The sequence below is a fragment of the Phycodurus eques genome, chromosome 3 (assembly GCF_024500275.1).
Source record: "Phycodurus eques isolate BA_2022a chromosome 3, UOR_Pequ_1.1, whole genome shotgun sequence".
NCBI lineage: Eukaryota > Metazoa > Chordata > Actinopteri > Syngnathiformes > Syngnathidae > Phycodurus > Phycodurus eques.
In genome coordinates, this window is record NC_084527.1 from 25042592 (window position 1) to 25055697 (window position 13106).

A 13106-nucleotide genomic window follows, 5' to 3' on the forward strand; every position below is an offset into this window, starting at 1 on the left:
CAACCAACTCCCGAGATTTTCCTGTCATAGTCCCAACATTTAAAGTCCCCACATTCAGTTCTAGGCTCTGTGCTTTCCTCTTCTCTTTCTGCCGAAGAACCCGCTTTCCACCTCTTCTTCTTCTTTGACTTTGACCCACAGTAGCTGAATTTCCAACGGCGCCCTGCAGGTGGACGGCGCCGGTGGCGGACGTTGTTAACCCGGGCCACGACCGATCCGGTATGGAATTCTTTGGATGAATGCTCATATTTCTTTGGCAAAGTTTTAAGCCAGATGCCCTTCCTGACGCAACCCTCTGCATTTATCCGGGCTTGGGACCGGCCTACAGTTTCCACTGACTTGTGCCCCTCATTAGGGCTGCAATAAGCCTTCTTAACTATTCCTTTGAAATGTGGATAACTGACCCATAACAGTTGACAGGCAGTGTATTGATTGTAAATTCTCAAAGGCACCTTAATTATAAAGCTTACTATTCAGAACTCTTCTTTCTCCACTGAGCTTTGGCTCCCATCATTCATTGCCAGTAGGATTGGTAACTGAGAAAAACCCAACTTGTATTGGCTTTGTTGTCTCAGCTACTGTATTAAAACAGACACAATTTAGTTGTTTGCGCCAGACACAAAAATGTGAAAAAAAAACCTGAACATTCTCCTCTGTTTACAGGACTCAAGGTGCGAGAGGTGATGATCAACGTGTCCCGTCAGCAGGTAGAGGATTTCCATGGCCCAGAGGACTTCTGGTGTCTCTGTGTGGCGTGGAGTCACCTAGGTACCTCCAAGAGTCGCAAGGCTACTGTTCGCATTGCCTGTGAGTATTTCAGTAATTCATCTGCTCCAGCTACAGTATATTACATCATAGACATAGTGGTGCAATGCTTTATAGTACTTATTCCCAAGACAAACTTTCGCAATACAAGGGGGTGGGGCAAGAAAATTTCATAAGTTTGAGGTTTCTTGTGTTCAGAAAACTATTTAAGTATTTAAGTTAGTAAAGAGTAGAGTAAAGAGAAGTTCATTTACCTAGCTAACAGTTGTCAACTTAGTAACATGTTGATGCTTCAGCATTCGTCAGAGCTGTCACTGCTTCATTATTGACAGCAAGGTAAGAGAATGTTTCTTTACACAAAAAACATTTGTCTGAACACATGAAATCTAAAACCTATTATCAAAGAAAACATGATAAATGCAATAGATCCAAGAAAATATAATGCTTAACCTTTCGTACAGTTTCAAACCAACTACTTGTGACGTTCTTTGCGGCATTAAATCAGTAATAATATGTATCTATTCTCATCCATTCCAATATTTGTTTATCTGTTCATTATTTAAACCCCATTTGTTTGACAGATTGTCGTCATAACATTTCAATGTTTTCTTCTCACAGTCATGACGACGATTTTAAAAAGACGCTGATGTGTCTTGAGCAAAAACCTGGAATTCAATGAAAGCTAAATTAAAAATATATGTTAAGCTTTTTATTATTTTGGCCCTTGACCACTTTTCAGCTCTTGTATGCACAGAATCCCTTGTGATCAACAGGAAATATTTTCAAAACTCATGTAGTGCTGAAAGGCACATTGTGACTGCAGGACAAACTGATTATTTTGTTTTTAGGTTTTCGCTGAACAACTGTAATGCAAATCTATGAAATCCATTTTTTTTAATTGCTACAAAAATCTCTCAATTGTATGATCATTTTGAATGCCCAGAGCAACCTTCATGAGCTGATATCAATATGTCCTCTAAACCGCCTTGTAGACAGATCGCCTAGCACAGGACCATGGCATTCTTGATCATGTTTGAAGGTCATGCCACACAGGGGCAGCATGACCCTCTTGAGTTGGACAGGATTGATGTAAAGATGACCATCACACTTGACACCTGACCGTTGTCTCTTATCTCCCAACACAGACCTGAGAAAAAACTTTGAGCAGGACCCCCAAGGGAAGGAAGTGCCAATCAATGGGATGATCGTTCTGCACTGTCGCCCTCCAGAGGGAGTGCCTGTGGCAGAGGTATGACGGAAACTCCTCTTTCCCTCTCTCCTGAAAGACGAGAAGCAAATACTCCCTCTGAGCAGAGCAGATGTGAATCAAGTGTCTCACATTATTCATCCAGATTAAACTCAGAAACCCAGACAGTCGATGCGTCCTATGACCTTTAGGAGATTGATATACTTGTTTGATACCGCCAGTACCAACACTTGAAGGGAAATAGAAGTGTTTTCTCGACAGTGACTGAGTCAGCAAAGATAGCGGGATAACATTAAACCAAACTGCTTTCAAATGCCGGGATGGTTCTGAATCTTGTGAGATTCCATTGTTAGAAATATTCAACGACAAGTGAAATAGGTTCTAGGACTGACTAAAGGGTGACCGTAAGTGGGACATTTTTCGGACAAGACCAGGTTTGGGCGGCATGGTGGGCGACTGGTTAGCACATCTGTCTCATAGTTCTGAGGACCCTGGTTCAAATCTGGCCTCGCCTGTGTGTGGTGTTTGCATGTTCTCCCTGTGCCTGCGTTGGTTTTCTTCGGCGACTTCCCACATCCCAAAAACATGCATGCTTGGTTAATTGAAGACTTTAAATTGCCCGTAGGTGTGAATGTGAGTGCAAATGATTTGTTTTTATGTACCCTGCGATTGGCTGGCGACCATTTCAGGTTATACCCTGCCTCTCGCCCAAATATAGCTGGGATGGGCTCAAGCGACCCGGGATGGATCAGGTTTGGTCCTCTTACTTCTATGTGGATAAGATTACTGTTGGCTGAATTTGCACTTCCTAATTGGATGTGATATGTCACATTTATATCCTCTCTAATGTCCCATTTATAAATACCCTCATCCTGCATACATAAGGTTCATTATTGACTGAGGCTTGTCTTTCTTTTCTCACTAGATGCAAATTAGTTGAAGGTGAATTATGAAGATGAAACTGATGTTGATGGTGTTTTTTTTGTTTTTTTACACAACAACCGATTAGTTTATTTCATATGGCTACTTGTAATTCTGGGTATTATTAGTGTCTCATGCAATACAGTAATAATAAGTTTTATAGGCTAATTTAGTTATGGGTAATTTAATTTTCATGGGCCTGTCATCTTCTGTCTATTGAGCTCTCTGGGAGGAAAACACAAAGTGTATGTGTGAGCAATTTACATGAAATATTGTCTTGTCTTTTTTCATATACTGTACATATCAGAAAGGGAGCGAATGATGAATCTCCCACATGTAAATTCAGATATTGAGAGATAATAAAGTCATGTTTTTTGTTTTTTTTTTCACAAAAATGGTTTCTACCACAATCAGTAGTGTCTCATTTGTCATCAGATACTACAGGTCAATTTTACATTGATTAAAATTTTAGATTTAAAGTACTTTGATGCCACTGAATTTATCGTTACATGTGTGAGTGTTGGTGACAGCATTAACCATTTTAATCACCACCAATGGTAAATTCAAGTGTGTCTCCCATTGAGAAAGCGATCATATAATTCTCACAACGGGATCACCTTTCTAATCTGACTCATGAGGCAAATACAACATTTAAATGTCTTACAGAAAAAAGGTCACCAACTGAAAATACCAAACGTCTACTCGATATGGTCCAGTGACCATAAAACGTCTATCTAAAAGTTGGTGGAGGTTTGTCCTGGGCCCTGCACTGTATAAATGATTCAACATGGAAATGGAGGATGGTGCTGATGTCATCTCAGTGCTACAGAATCCACTGTGTGGATAAAAATAGATTGGAGTAGTATCGACCAAAATCACAACCTTTGTATTATTTTTATCACTGATTTTAAAAAATGCATGCACAATTAAGACAAACTGTTTACAATTGTCAAATTACTTAATTAATTAATCAGTGCATAGTGCATGCATCCGAATATTAAAGGTCAGAGGACAAAGATGTTAAAACTTTTCTTGATAACTCTAGAACCCCTTTACAAACCACATCGGCCATTTCAAAGTGATTATATAGTAGATATACAGCAATTAAATTGATAAATATGATGCAGAATGTGCCTTCTGCTTTTTGCATCCAGCGCCTTCAAGTCTTCGGCTCAATCCGGCAATGTGACGTCACACGAGCCAAACAGCCTGTTCATTCGGCGTTGTGTGCTATTGTTCCATGCTGTTGTTCCCGTCCGTGTATATTTGTTGTCGCATGATTTAGCGATGTCACAATTGTTTATTATGTGGCATTTGGTTGTACAAATGGTTCAGGCAGTGGCAAGAGTTTTTTTTGGGCTTTCCAAATGCGTGACCAGCGGATAGGGAAAGTCAATCGACATGGGAAGAAACGTGGTCAGCTATGGATGCATAGCAAGCATTCCAAACTCTGCGCTGATCACTTCGAACTGGCGTGTTTTGAGAAAGACTTAGCAGAAAGCATTGGATACACAGGTGTAGTTAGGCAGAGGCTGAAACCAGCTGCGGCGCTAACTATTTTTCCTATGGGCATCGGGATTTTTCCTATGGGCATCCACCGCCAGCAAGAGCACTAAATCTCACAGCCGCCACGGTGCGGCGGCGAAGCGGCGCAGACAAGAGGTGAGAATTTCCTTGGATATACCTACAACTCTATTATGGTTATTATGCAGTGGGCAGTAGGAAAAAAAGACCCATGCAGTACTTTTATGTACGGTCGTCTGTATTTGCCTATATGACAAGCCAACAGACAGGGCAAAGACTTTCTCTGTGGCGTATTATAAAGCGAGGGGCAGTGCCGTGTCACTGAAACAGCTCAAAAATGTTGGCACCCCTGGTGTGCCATTATTTCAAGCAATGACTGTATAAAAATACATGCTTTTGACATCTCGTCACATCGACCCAGTGGCCACTCTCTTTTTCTGTTGTACAGCTGCTACTTGGCTGCTCGTCGTCGTCACTGTCAGGTTCAGACCTCCTGATCGGCTCAAACCTGTACGGTTTGACGATGCCAAGTTCAGTTGGAAATCCTCCTCCTCTTCATATTCCAACACGTTGCTCGCCATTGGGTATAGAGTGTAGCACGGTGTGTTTGGCAATTGCAAGGTCACTTCTGGTAGCCCTTGCGGTGGATAGAGTAACCACACCCAAGAGTCTTGAGCTTCGGGTATGTTCAGGGAGGGCTCAATATGTGTCATAAAAATTTTTTTTTTAGCTAAACCATGGTTGAAAACTTGCTGGAAGTGACGTGCATGTATTACATAACATAAGCAATGCAAATATGAATTTTAACTGACCCCATAACATCTTTATCATCTGACCTTAAAACTGATATTTTAGGACACATGGGAGATAATTTTAATATATAATATGCAAATTTGTAATATTGGCATAATGTCCAATATCAGAGACTGAAATTGGTCTCTCTAATGTATGAGTGGTTTCTTAGTTGTAATTTCATTTTAGTTTTGGCAATCCAAAAGCAATCCTTCACTTAATATCCCCACAAGAAAAGCAGAGATGTGAACACAGAGCCGATCTTTTAACTTTTGGAGAAAGGAGTACACTAGAATTCTGTATAATGAGATTCCTTTGAAGTGTATCTCTGAAAATAAGTGTGAAATGAACAACCAAATGGGAACCCAACTTTTTCAGCAAAACTCTTTAATCCAAGATGAATCCTCATCTTCAGTATTTGCTCGGTTCGACTGTCTAAGCCTTGACACCCAGGAAAATCTAATAAATTACAATGCTCTCTGATGCAAGCTGTTATTTGTTGAGCTTTAGCAAGACATTGTTATGATCCTCCCAAACAATTTGCCATATATATATCCACAATTTACCATTAAGATACCTCACATGGACTCAAGGTTATTTATTTATTTTTTTATTTTTTTTTCACTTTTCTAACCTTGCTGTTATTTGCATGCTATTTTGTCATTGCAGTAGTCAGATAAGGTCTTCTAGCAAGCACATAATGAGCATCATGATAAAGCCAAGTCAGGACCCTACTTCCTCCCAGTCCAAAGCCATGAGCTTCCTGTTTTTAGTTAGCTCTGGTAAAACGCATTGGAGTAGCAATGCAGTATGTCATGTCTCAGAGGGGAGGAGAATGGCATTTGCAAACAAACAAGCGAGGCACATCACTGATGATGATGATGAGTCGCCTTGACTCTGTGTTTCCCTCCATATCTTTTTCTGATTAACCCCCAGAACAGGAAACCACCACTGAGGCAGAGATAGCTCCTGTGAGTCTACCTGCTGCTATCTGGCTCGTGTTTGTATGGGCACACTCAGCCAAACTGATTTTAAAGCATCTGCAGGCATTGTGAACTCAATGGCTATACATGTCGTGCTGATTGGTTTCAGGGAGAATCCACCTAGTGGATTAGCACTCTCTCCTCAGGTTTGCTTCCCAGAAGGTATCATTGGCATTCTCTGAGGGCCAGAGAATGCCAATCGTGTAATCCATGAAATTGTGTCAGCAATAAACATTATCTACAGGGGGCTGAGAGTTCCTGCCAAAGGGGACGCAATCATGCTAAATTGTAACTCTTGACTCAGCATGACTCAGCAGAGGTTTATTTTTTCTAATTACAGCAGAAGCTCAAGCTCATTGTTTGAGCTGGGTCACCTTGACATCAAATGGCAAAAAAATGGAGCAACAAAACATACAAGTAGGGGAAGAAAGTGTCAGCTGGCAAGGTCTTGATCACCACCCTCATAAATCTCAATGATGACACTCATAACACTGCATTTCTGTCCTCTAATGTGACTTCAGCCAACACATTTTACAGCATATAATCATCAGCAAATATCATCTGAATGAATTGTGTGTGTGTGTGTGTGTGTGTATATGCACACACTTTTAAGGAGATGGGAGGACTCGGCCACTGAGAAGGCCTGGGGGAGGTCACCTTCAGGGGCAGTCTAGGTAATGAATTCACAGGGTTGATCCCTTGATGTTGATCCCGCCTCATCAAAACGCCATTGTCAAGGTTGACACTGAAGACCATATCGTAACTGAAACAAATGTGCCAATGAGGCATTGCCACTCTCTCTTTCTCTCGCTCTCTCTCTCTTACAACTCGGCTGTCTTCTATCTTAAAACAAACTGCTGTTAAAGCGAACAAATAATGCTACCTAAAACACAGCAAGGACCCACTGGTGTGACTTGGTAATTGCCTTCTTTAATTCATGTGAAAACTGAAATAAATGCATACAATGAAAATTGTCATGACTGTGGGATGCCACTTCTGACAACATCTGTTCAGTGACTGATGACTTTAATCACAAAGTAATTAGGCACTGTCACATCATGCATTTTCTCATCTATGACAAGGCAAGGGGATTTAATGCCAATGCACACTGGGGGGGAAAGGATTACTTAATTGTCAGGAACACAGTATTTTTGAAGGAAAAAATTCAGAGGAAAAATATCTGCAGTAGCTGCATTTCCATATCTTGAGGAAAAAACAAGTCTCACAACAGCTGTTTATAGAAAGACACATAACTGAAATACAGTTTGTGTGGGGGGGGGCACCACAATGTAAGAAATGATACCACTGTTATGATGTTTATTATCATTTTATTCGTGTCCATACATATTGCAATCCATCATCCCTTGGCCATATGTGTCATTTCTATTTACTCAGGGTTTGCATGCCCACAGGCACTTACTATTTACATTCATACATAATTTGAATGGTGCTTGCGTGCGTTCTATAAATCTGTCAGCCCAGCCTGTCCTGACACACTATGAAATGCAATTTGTAAAAGCAATGATGCAGCTATTTTCACAGTGTAGAAGCAGCAAAGCATCACTACATTTACAATTCCTAATTAGTTACCTTCTTTCTTGATTGTAATTGGTTACAGTGCTTTCCTTGAATGTATAATGGGTTGAATGTTTGTTGTAGAGCCTAGTTGTGACCACAATGCAGGGTCAACTGCAGCTGACGAGTAGTTACGTTTGTAACGTCACAGTTTTATGGATAACGTGTTTCAAATATTAACCTGCATCTTTTTCAGAAAAGAATGTCTCTGTTTCAAGACTTTTGACCCAACCAAATGTAAAGGCCCTGTGAATTGACCCTTTCCTCATGACCCTACTTGAGTACTGGGAAGGGCAGAGTCTGTGACAACTTCAGTGGCATTAGCTTTATCGATGTCATGGCGAAGACATTCCCTGACTTACTCCTCCAATATTTCCAAATATTTCCAATGAGACCAACGAACCCATACTCCAAAACAGCGCCGGTGCTTTCAGAAGCTTCTTTGACTTCGAGGCAGCTTTTGACTCAGTAGACCGGGCCTCATTGTGGAAGGTAATGGAAGCAGATGGCATTCCTCTCAAAGTGCTGCACCTAATAAGAGATGGTAGAGTGCTTGTCAACAGAAAGGTCGCAGGTTCAATCCTGAGCCCATCTCGAAATTTCCCTCAGAAAGATACAAAACCCCCAGTTTCTCCAGATGCTGCGTCATCTGTAGGTGAATATGGAGACAGTGTTAAAGTCCTTGAGTACCTTGAAGGTACAAAAGCGCCATACAAATGAAAGCCAGTTTACCATTTACAAAGGTGCAGCAAATCGGTGGCCTTCAAGGTTCAAAGTACACACTAGTGTCCAGCAAGGACCTCGCCATCGTTCAATTACATCGTCGACTGGAATTTGTGCAAATCCCTTTTAGACGTTACACAAGTTGGCACCGACCTCTGGGTTGCCCACACAAATTACGTCATCATTCTTGGAGAATGCCACGCGGACCTCCTCCGTGTGCTGGAGGCGGTGACCCGTCAGGCTCAGGCATGCGGTTCAATGCAGCCAAGACAGAGTTCCGCTCCTTGTGGGTAACACAGCCCTAGAGGAAGTAGCATCAGCGTTATCGTGTTCTAGTACTTAGGCCACTGAGGAACGTTTTGTCACCTGAAGTACAGAAATTTTAAAAAAGTGCATAGAACTCTGTAATTCTATGCAGGCTTTTTTTTTGTGTGCTTAGTCTTTTTCTGTACTTTAGTCAGTGAAGTTAATGTGTTGTAGTTCCTGACCCTAATTTAAACATATCCACACCATTGGCATTTTATTTCGTTAAAGTACTGTTAAAATCCATCCATCCATTCATTTTCTGTACTGCTTATTCTCACTAGGGTCGTGGGCGTACTGGAGCCTATCCCAGCTATCTTTTGGCGAGAGGCGGGGTACACCCTGAACTGGTCGCCAGCCAATTACCGTTAATATATCTTTATTTATTTTTGCTTTGTTTTTTGGCAGTTCTTATGTGGCAGCATACACATAGGATACTTATTTTATTTTTGTTGTTGACTGAAAACATCTGTGTTTGACATTGAAAGATGGATATAAAACAAGTAATGGGCATTTCTTCTTTTATTTCCAGGTATTTACATCTGGGTATATACACAACTTAGAGGCTAGCTCATTTTGATATTTGTTTTCCGTCTTCAGCAAAAATACATGAATTGGCCTCACTGTTCAAATTCTTTGAAGGGGAGTGTAAATTTAGAATGGAGAGAGCAGACTACGTCCTACATCATACATATCCATCTGTGTCATGTTGACTCAAACGATGATTAAAAATAGTAAGATTAAAAATATCCAAGTATTTCCCAGCCCTCATACATGTGAAAGTTATGTATTTGTTTTGTGCAAACTGTATGTGTCTTAATAGTTACAGTTTTTATTATGTCGAAATGACTGTAAGGAAATAGGTCACGTAAAAACCCAAGTAAGGTGGCCCACTTCGGTACTCATCCGTTTAGAATTCCAACATACTTTGGTTTCTGGGTTTAGCCTCTGCAGAACCTGAAGTAACTATTGTGTTTGCTTTATTACTACTGATCACATTTCTATCGCCTCTGCTGTACAGGTGGAATGGTTGAAGAATGAAGAGGTGGTCAATTCCCAAACCGACGACAACATCGACACTAGGGCAGACCACAACCTCATCATTAATGAGGCTCGTCTCTCGGACTCGGGCAACTACACCTGCATGGCCAGCAACATTGTGGCCAAGAGACGCAGTACTACAGCCACTGTGACAGTCTTTGGTATGTTGTACCCCAGCAATCTTTATTGGCCAGTTACTTCATATACATTTCATTGGGATCCCGCACCCTTACGCAACTCATTAAGCAGCCATCTTTGTATTCCGCTGAAGAGTGATATAACTTATTTGCCTGAATGTATACTGTATGAAAGGAAATAAGGATCCTGTGGCTTAAGCTCATGTAGTGTTATACCAAGGATTAATTTGCTTGAGGTCCTTCTAGCAATTAAATATGGTTTCACTATCTTTGATAACGCTTCTCAACATTTGGCTTTCACACACTTTAGGACCACAGTGCAACTGCTTTAGTCCCAGCACTAAGTGGTCGGCTCCAACCTGTCCAACACCATGAATCAGTGTTGCCTTTAGAAATACCAATTACATGTAATGGCTGTTTTCTGCCGCTCTTCGCCTTTATCTTAATCCCAGAGCTAGGAATTGAATGGGCAATTAGAAAAGAAGGAGCCTTATATCCACCACAAGGAATAAAGTTTACTCACTGTGTGTTTGCTATTTTTTGTCCACAGTTTCCTTATACAGGTTGCATTGCCAGTAATAACCTCAGTTTGTTTTAGCGTTTACAATGCTGGAGGGCTGCATAGGTATTAGTAATTGCTGTATTGTTCCTGTCCTCTCTTTTGAACTTTCTCCAGTTAATGGTGGCTGGTCCCTGTGGACAGAGTGGTCACCTTGTAATGTGCCATGTGGGCGAGGTGTGCAGAAGAGATCGCGTACCTGTACCAACCCAGCACCGCTGAACGGTGGAGCTTTCTGCGAGGGAATGTCTGTGCAGAAGATATCATGCAACGCCCCATGTCCAAGTTAGTTGCGTTCAAACAAGTACAACACTGTCGTACAACTTTCTAAATTTGTGTATATATTGTGAGCAGAGTAAGCATAACATACCAAAGATTATGACAAGACTTTGTGATTTAGTTTGGGAAATGGCAAACAAATCCTAAAACTAGTATGTACAGTATATTGATAACTGTCCCGTGCATTCTCGTGCACATCTGCATTTCAGCAAGAGTATCTCCTACTGAACATAAATTGTGTTGCAGCTTTGTTTTAAATCTATATTTAATTATCAACTAATTGTGACATATTGTCAGGTTTCCCAATCAGTCACATTTAGTTATATCAGTTATCAGTTCAGTTTTATGGATAACAGAGGCATTTGTCTTCTGAATGGAAGTAAGTCAGCAGGTCTTTTGTCATTTTTTTGTCACGTCTTTTTAGACCGACTTACGATTGTTAATTAATAGGTAAGTCAATTTAGATTGACTTACCTATTAATTAACTCCATGTGCTTTCACTGACTTGCTTATTCAATGTGATGACGTGCTCCATGTAGAGTGAAGCATAGAATTTAATGACCTTTAGGTGTTTAAAGTTATTACACTGAGTCGCTGTCAACCTACTACAGTATATACAACATATGATGTGCATTGCACACCATGTACTCTGAATTTTGTCGACATAGTGTATTGTGTACACCTTGAAGCGGTCGCCAGCCAATCGAGGGTCACATAGAAACAAACAAGCATTCGCACTCACATTCACACGTACGGGCAATTTAGAGTTGTCAATTAACCTACCATGCATGTTTTTGGGATGTGGGAGGAAACTGGAGTGCCCGGAGAAAACCCACCCAGGCACGGGGAGAACATGCAAACTCCACACAATCTAAAATAACGAACGTGTTCTATATTTACGACCAAAACTGGTGTGTGTGAGGGATTCCGACTTCTCCAGTTATGACGCTGAGAATGGTGACGTGGAACAGAATGTAGCCAATCTAAGAAGCACCCTAGACTGACGAACACGGAAGCGATCGTAAATGAAAACAAAAATGTTGCTTTTGCTTCTGTTGTTGCTGCTGCAGATGGTGAGTGGTTTTTGAAATATAGTTATTAGGTATCTCAAGATCTTCTTTGGTAGCCATCATTGGAATCCCTCATCTTGGGCTGCATTTAATTGAATTGAATATACTGTAGGTGTATTATTTGCAAATAATTATGCCATATTTTTCTTTGGGTTAAAAATTACACTAGTTTGCTTAGGTGAGAAATTTAATGTGGAATCTGAAATTTGTGTAGTGTGGCACTTCAAGTGCTAGAGTCCACTGGAAAAGGGCTGCTCCAGTGGCCCACTGGTTTCATTCCTGAGTTGGACTCAAGGGAATTTATGGTCAGGTGTAAATGCCTTCTCTGTGCAGTGTCTGGAGAAACCAATGGATCCCTTGTACTCTGCCGTGTTCAGATTTGTGTGCTCTACCTGTAGATGCCTAAACCCAATAACCTATTTACTACACTCTATAGATCGTTATTGATGATTCATATATCCTTCTTGTGTGCAAAAGTTGAACACAAGACAAGTCATGACTGTATTGCTTTAGTAGAAATCCACAACAGTCAATAGAAATAGAGAAATGCAGTGGAAGGGTGGAGCTGTCGCGATAAGATGATTTGCAGCTACACCCCAGGTGATAGTCCGTGAAACTTTGAGAGAGTGACTGGATCAGACATGAGAGGATATGTAGTATTGAAATGGATGTAAATTTCTTTTAAAATCTGAAACACAACAAATTCAAACATGCTTCACTTTTTCAGATAAAATTAAATAACCTGGAAATGACAAATGTTAAATGAAAAAAATAAAAACAGGCTATAATAGAACAGAGGAAGAAAATATAAAACAAATAAAAATAATACATGGCAACATTAATTACATTCTGTATACAGTATGATTATTCGTGGGTATCTGTGTCTGTACAATTTACAATAAAATAAAATCTAACATAAATCACTTGCTGATCCATGTGTGACACAAAAACATGATGTAGATGTAGAAGGACTGTGGATGTTCCCCATAATTAAACTTCCACAAAACAGGCTGTATTAAAACATGTACTGTACCTATGTACATTGTGTGAATTGTATCCTTTCTTTGTCTTTTATTGATAACTGTGAAAGCACTCAATATTTGAATTTTCAGTCTTTCTTTAGACTTTCAACACTGTTGTTCTTAGATTTAAAAGGTTAATTTTCATATGCATAATTAAAACAGGGCGACACGGTGACCGACTGGTTAGCACATCAGCCTCACAGTT

The 13106-nt window shown here is 40.5% G+C and overlaps 1 protein-coding gene across 3 annotated transcripts in view; it reads left to right on the forward strand.

Annotated features, from left to right (window-relative positions):
* The window catches only part of unc5db (unc-5 netrin receptor Db), a 189676-nt gene that overhangs the window by 102672 nt on the left and 73898 nt on the right, over window positions 1-13106 (forward strand). For all 3 annotated transcript variants that reach the window (XM_061671017.1, XM_061671019.1, XM_061671018.1), the window contains exons 3-6: window positions 664-807; window positions 1911-2014; window positions 9815-9995; window positions 10648-10815. In XM_061671017.1, the coding sequence (XP_061527001.1) occupies window positions 664-807; window positions 1911-2014; window positions 9815-9995; window positions 10648-10815 (597 nt within the window). The remainder of the gene's footprint in view (window positions 1-663; window positions 808-1910; window positions 2015-9814; window positions 9996-10647; window positions 10816-13106) is intronic.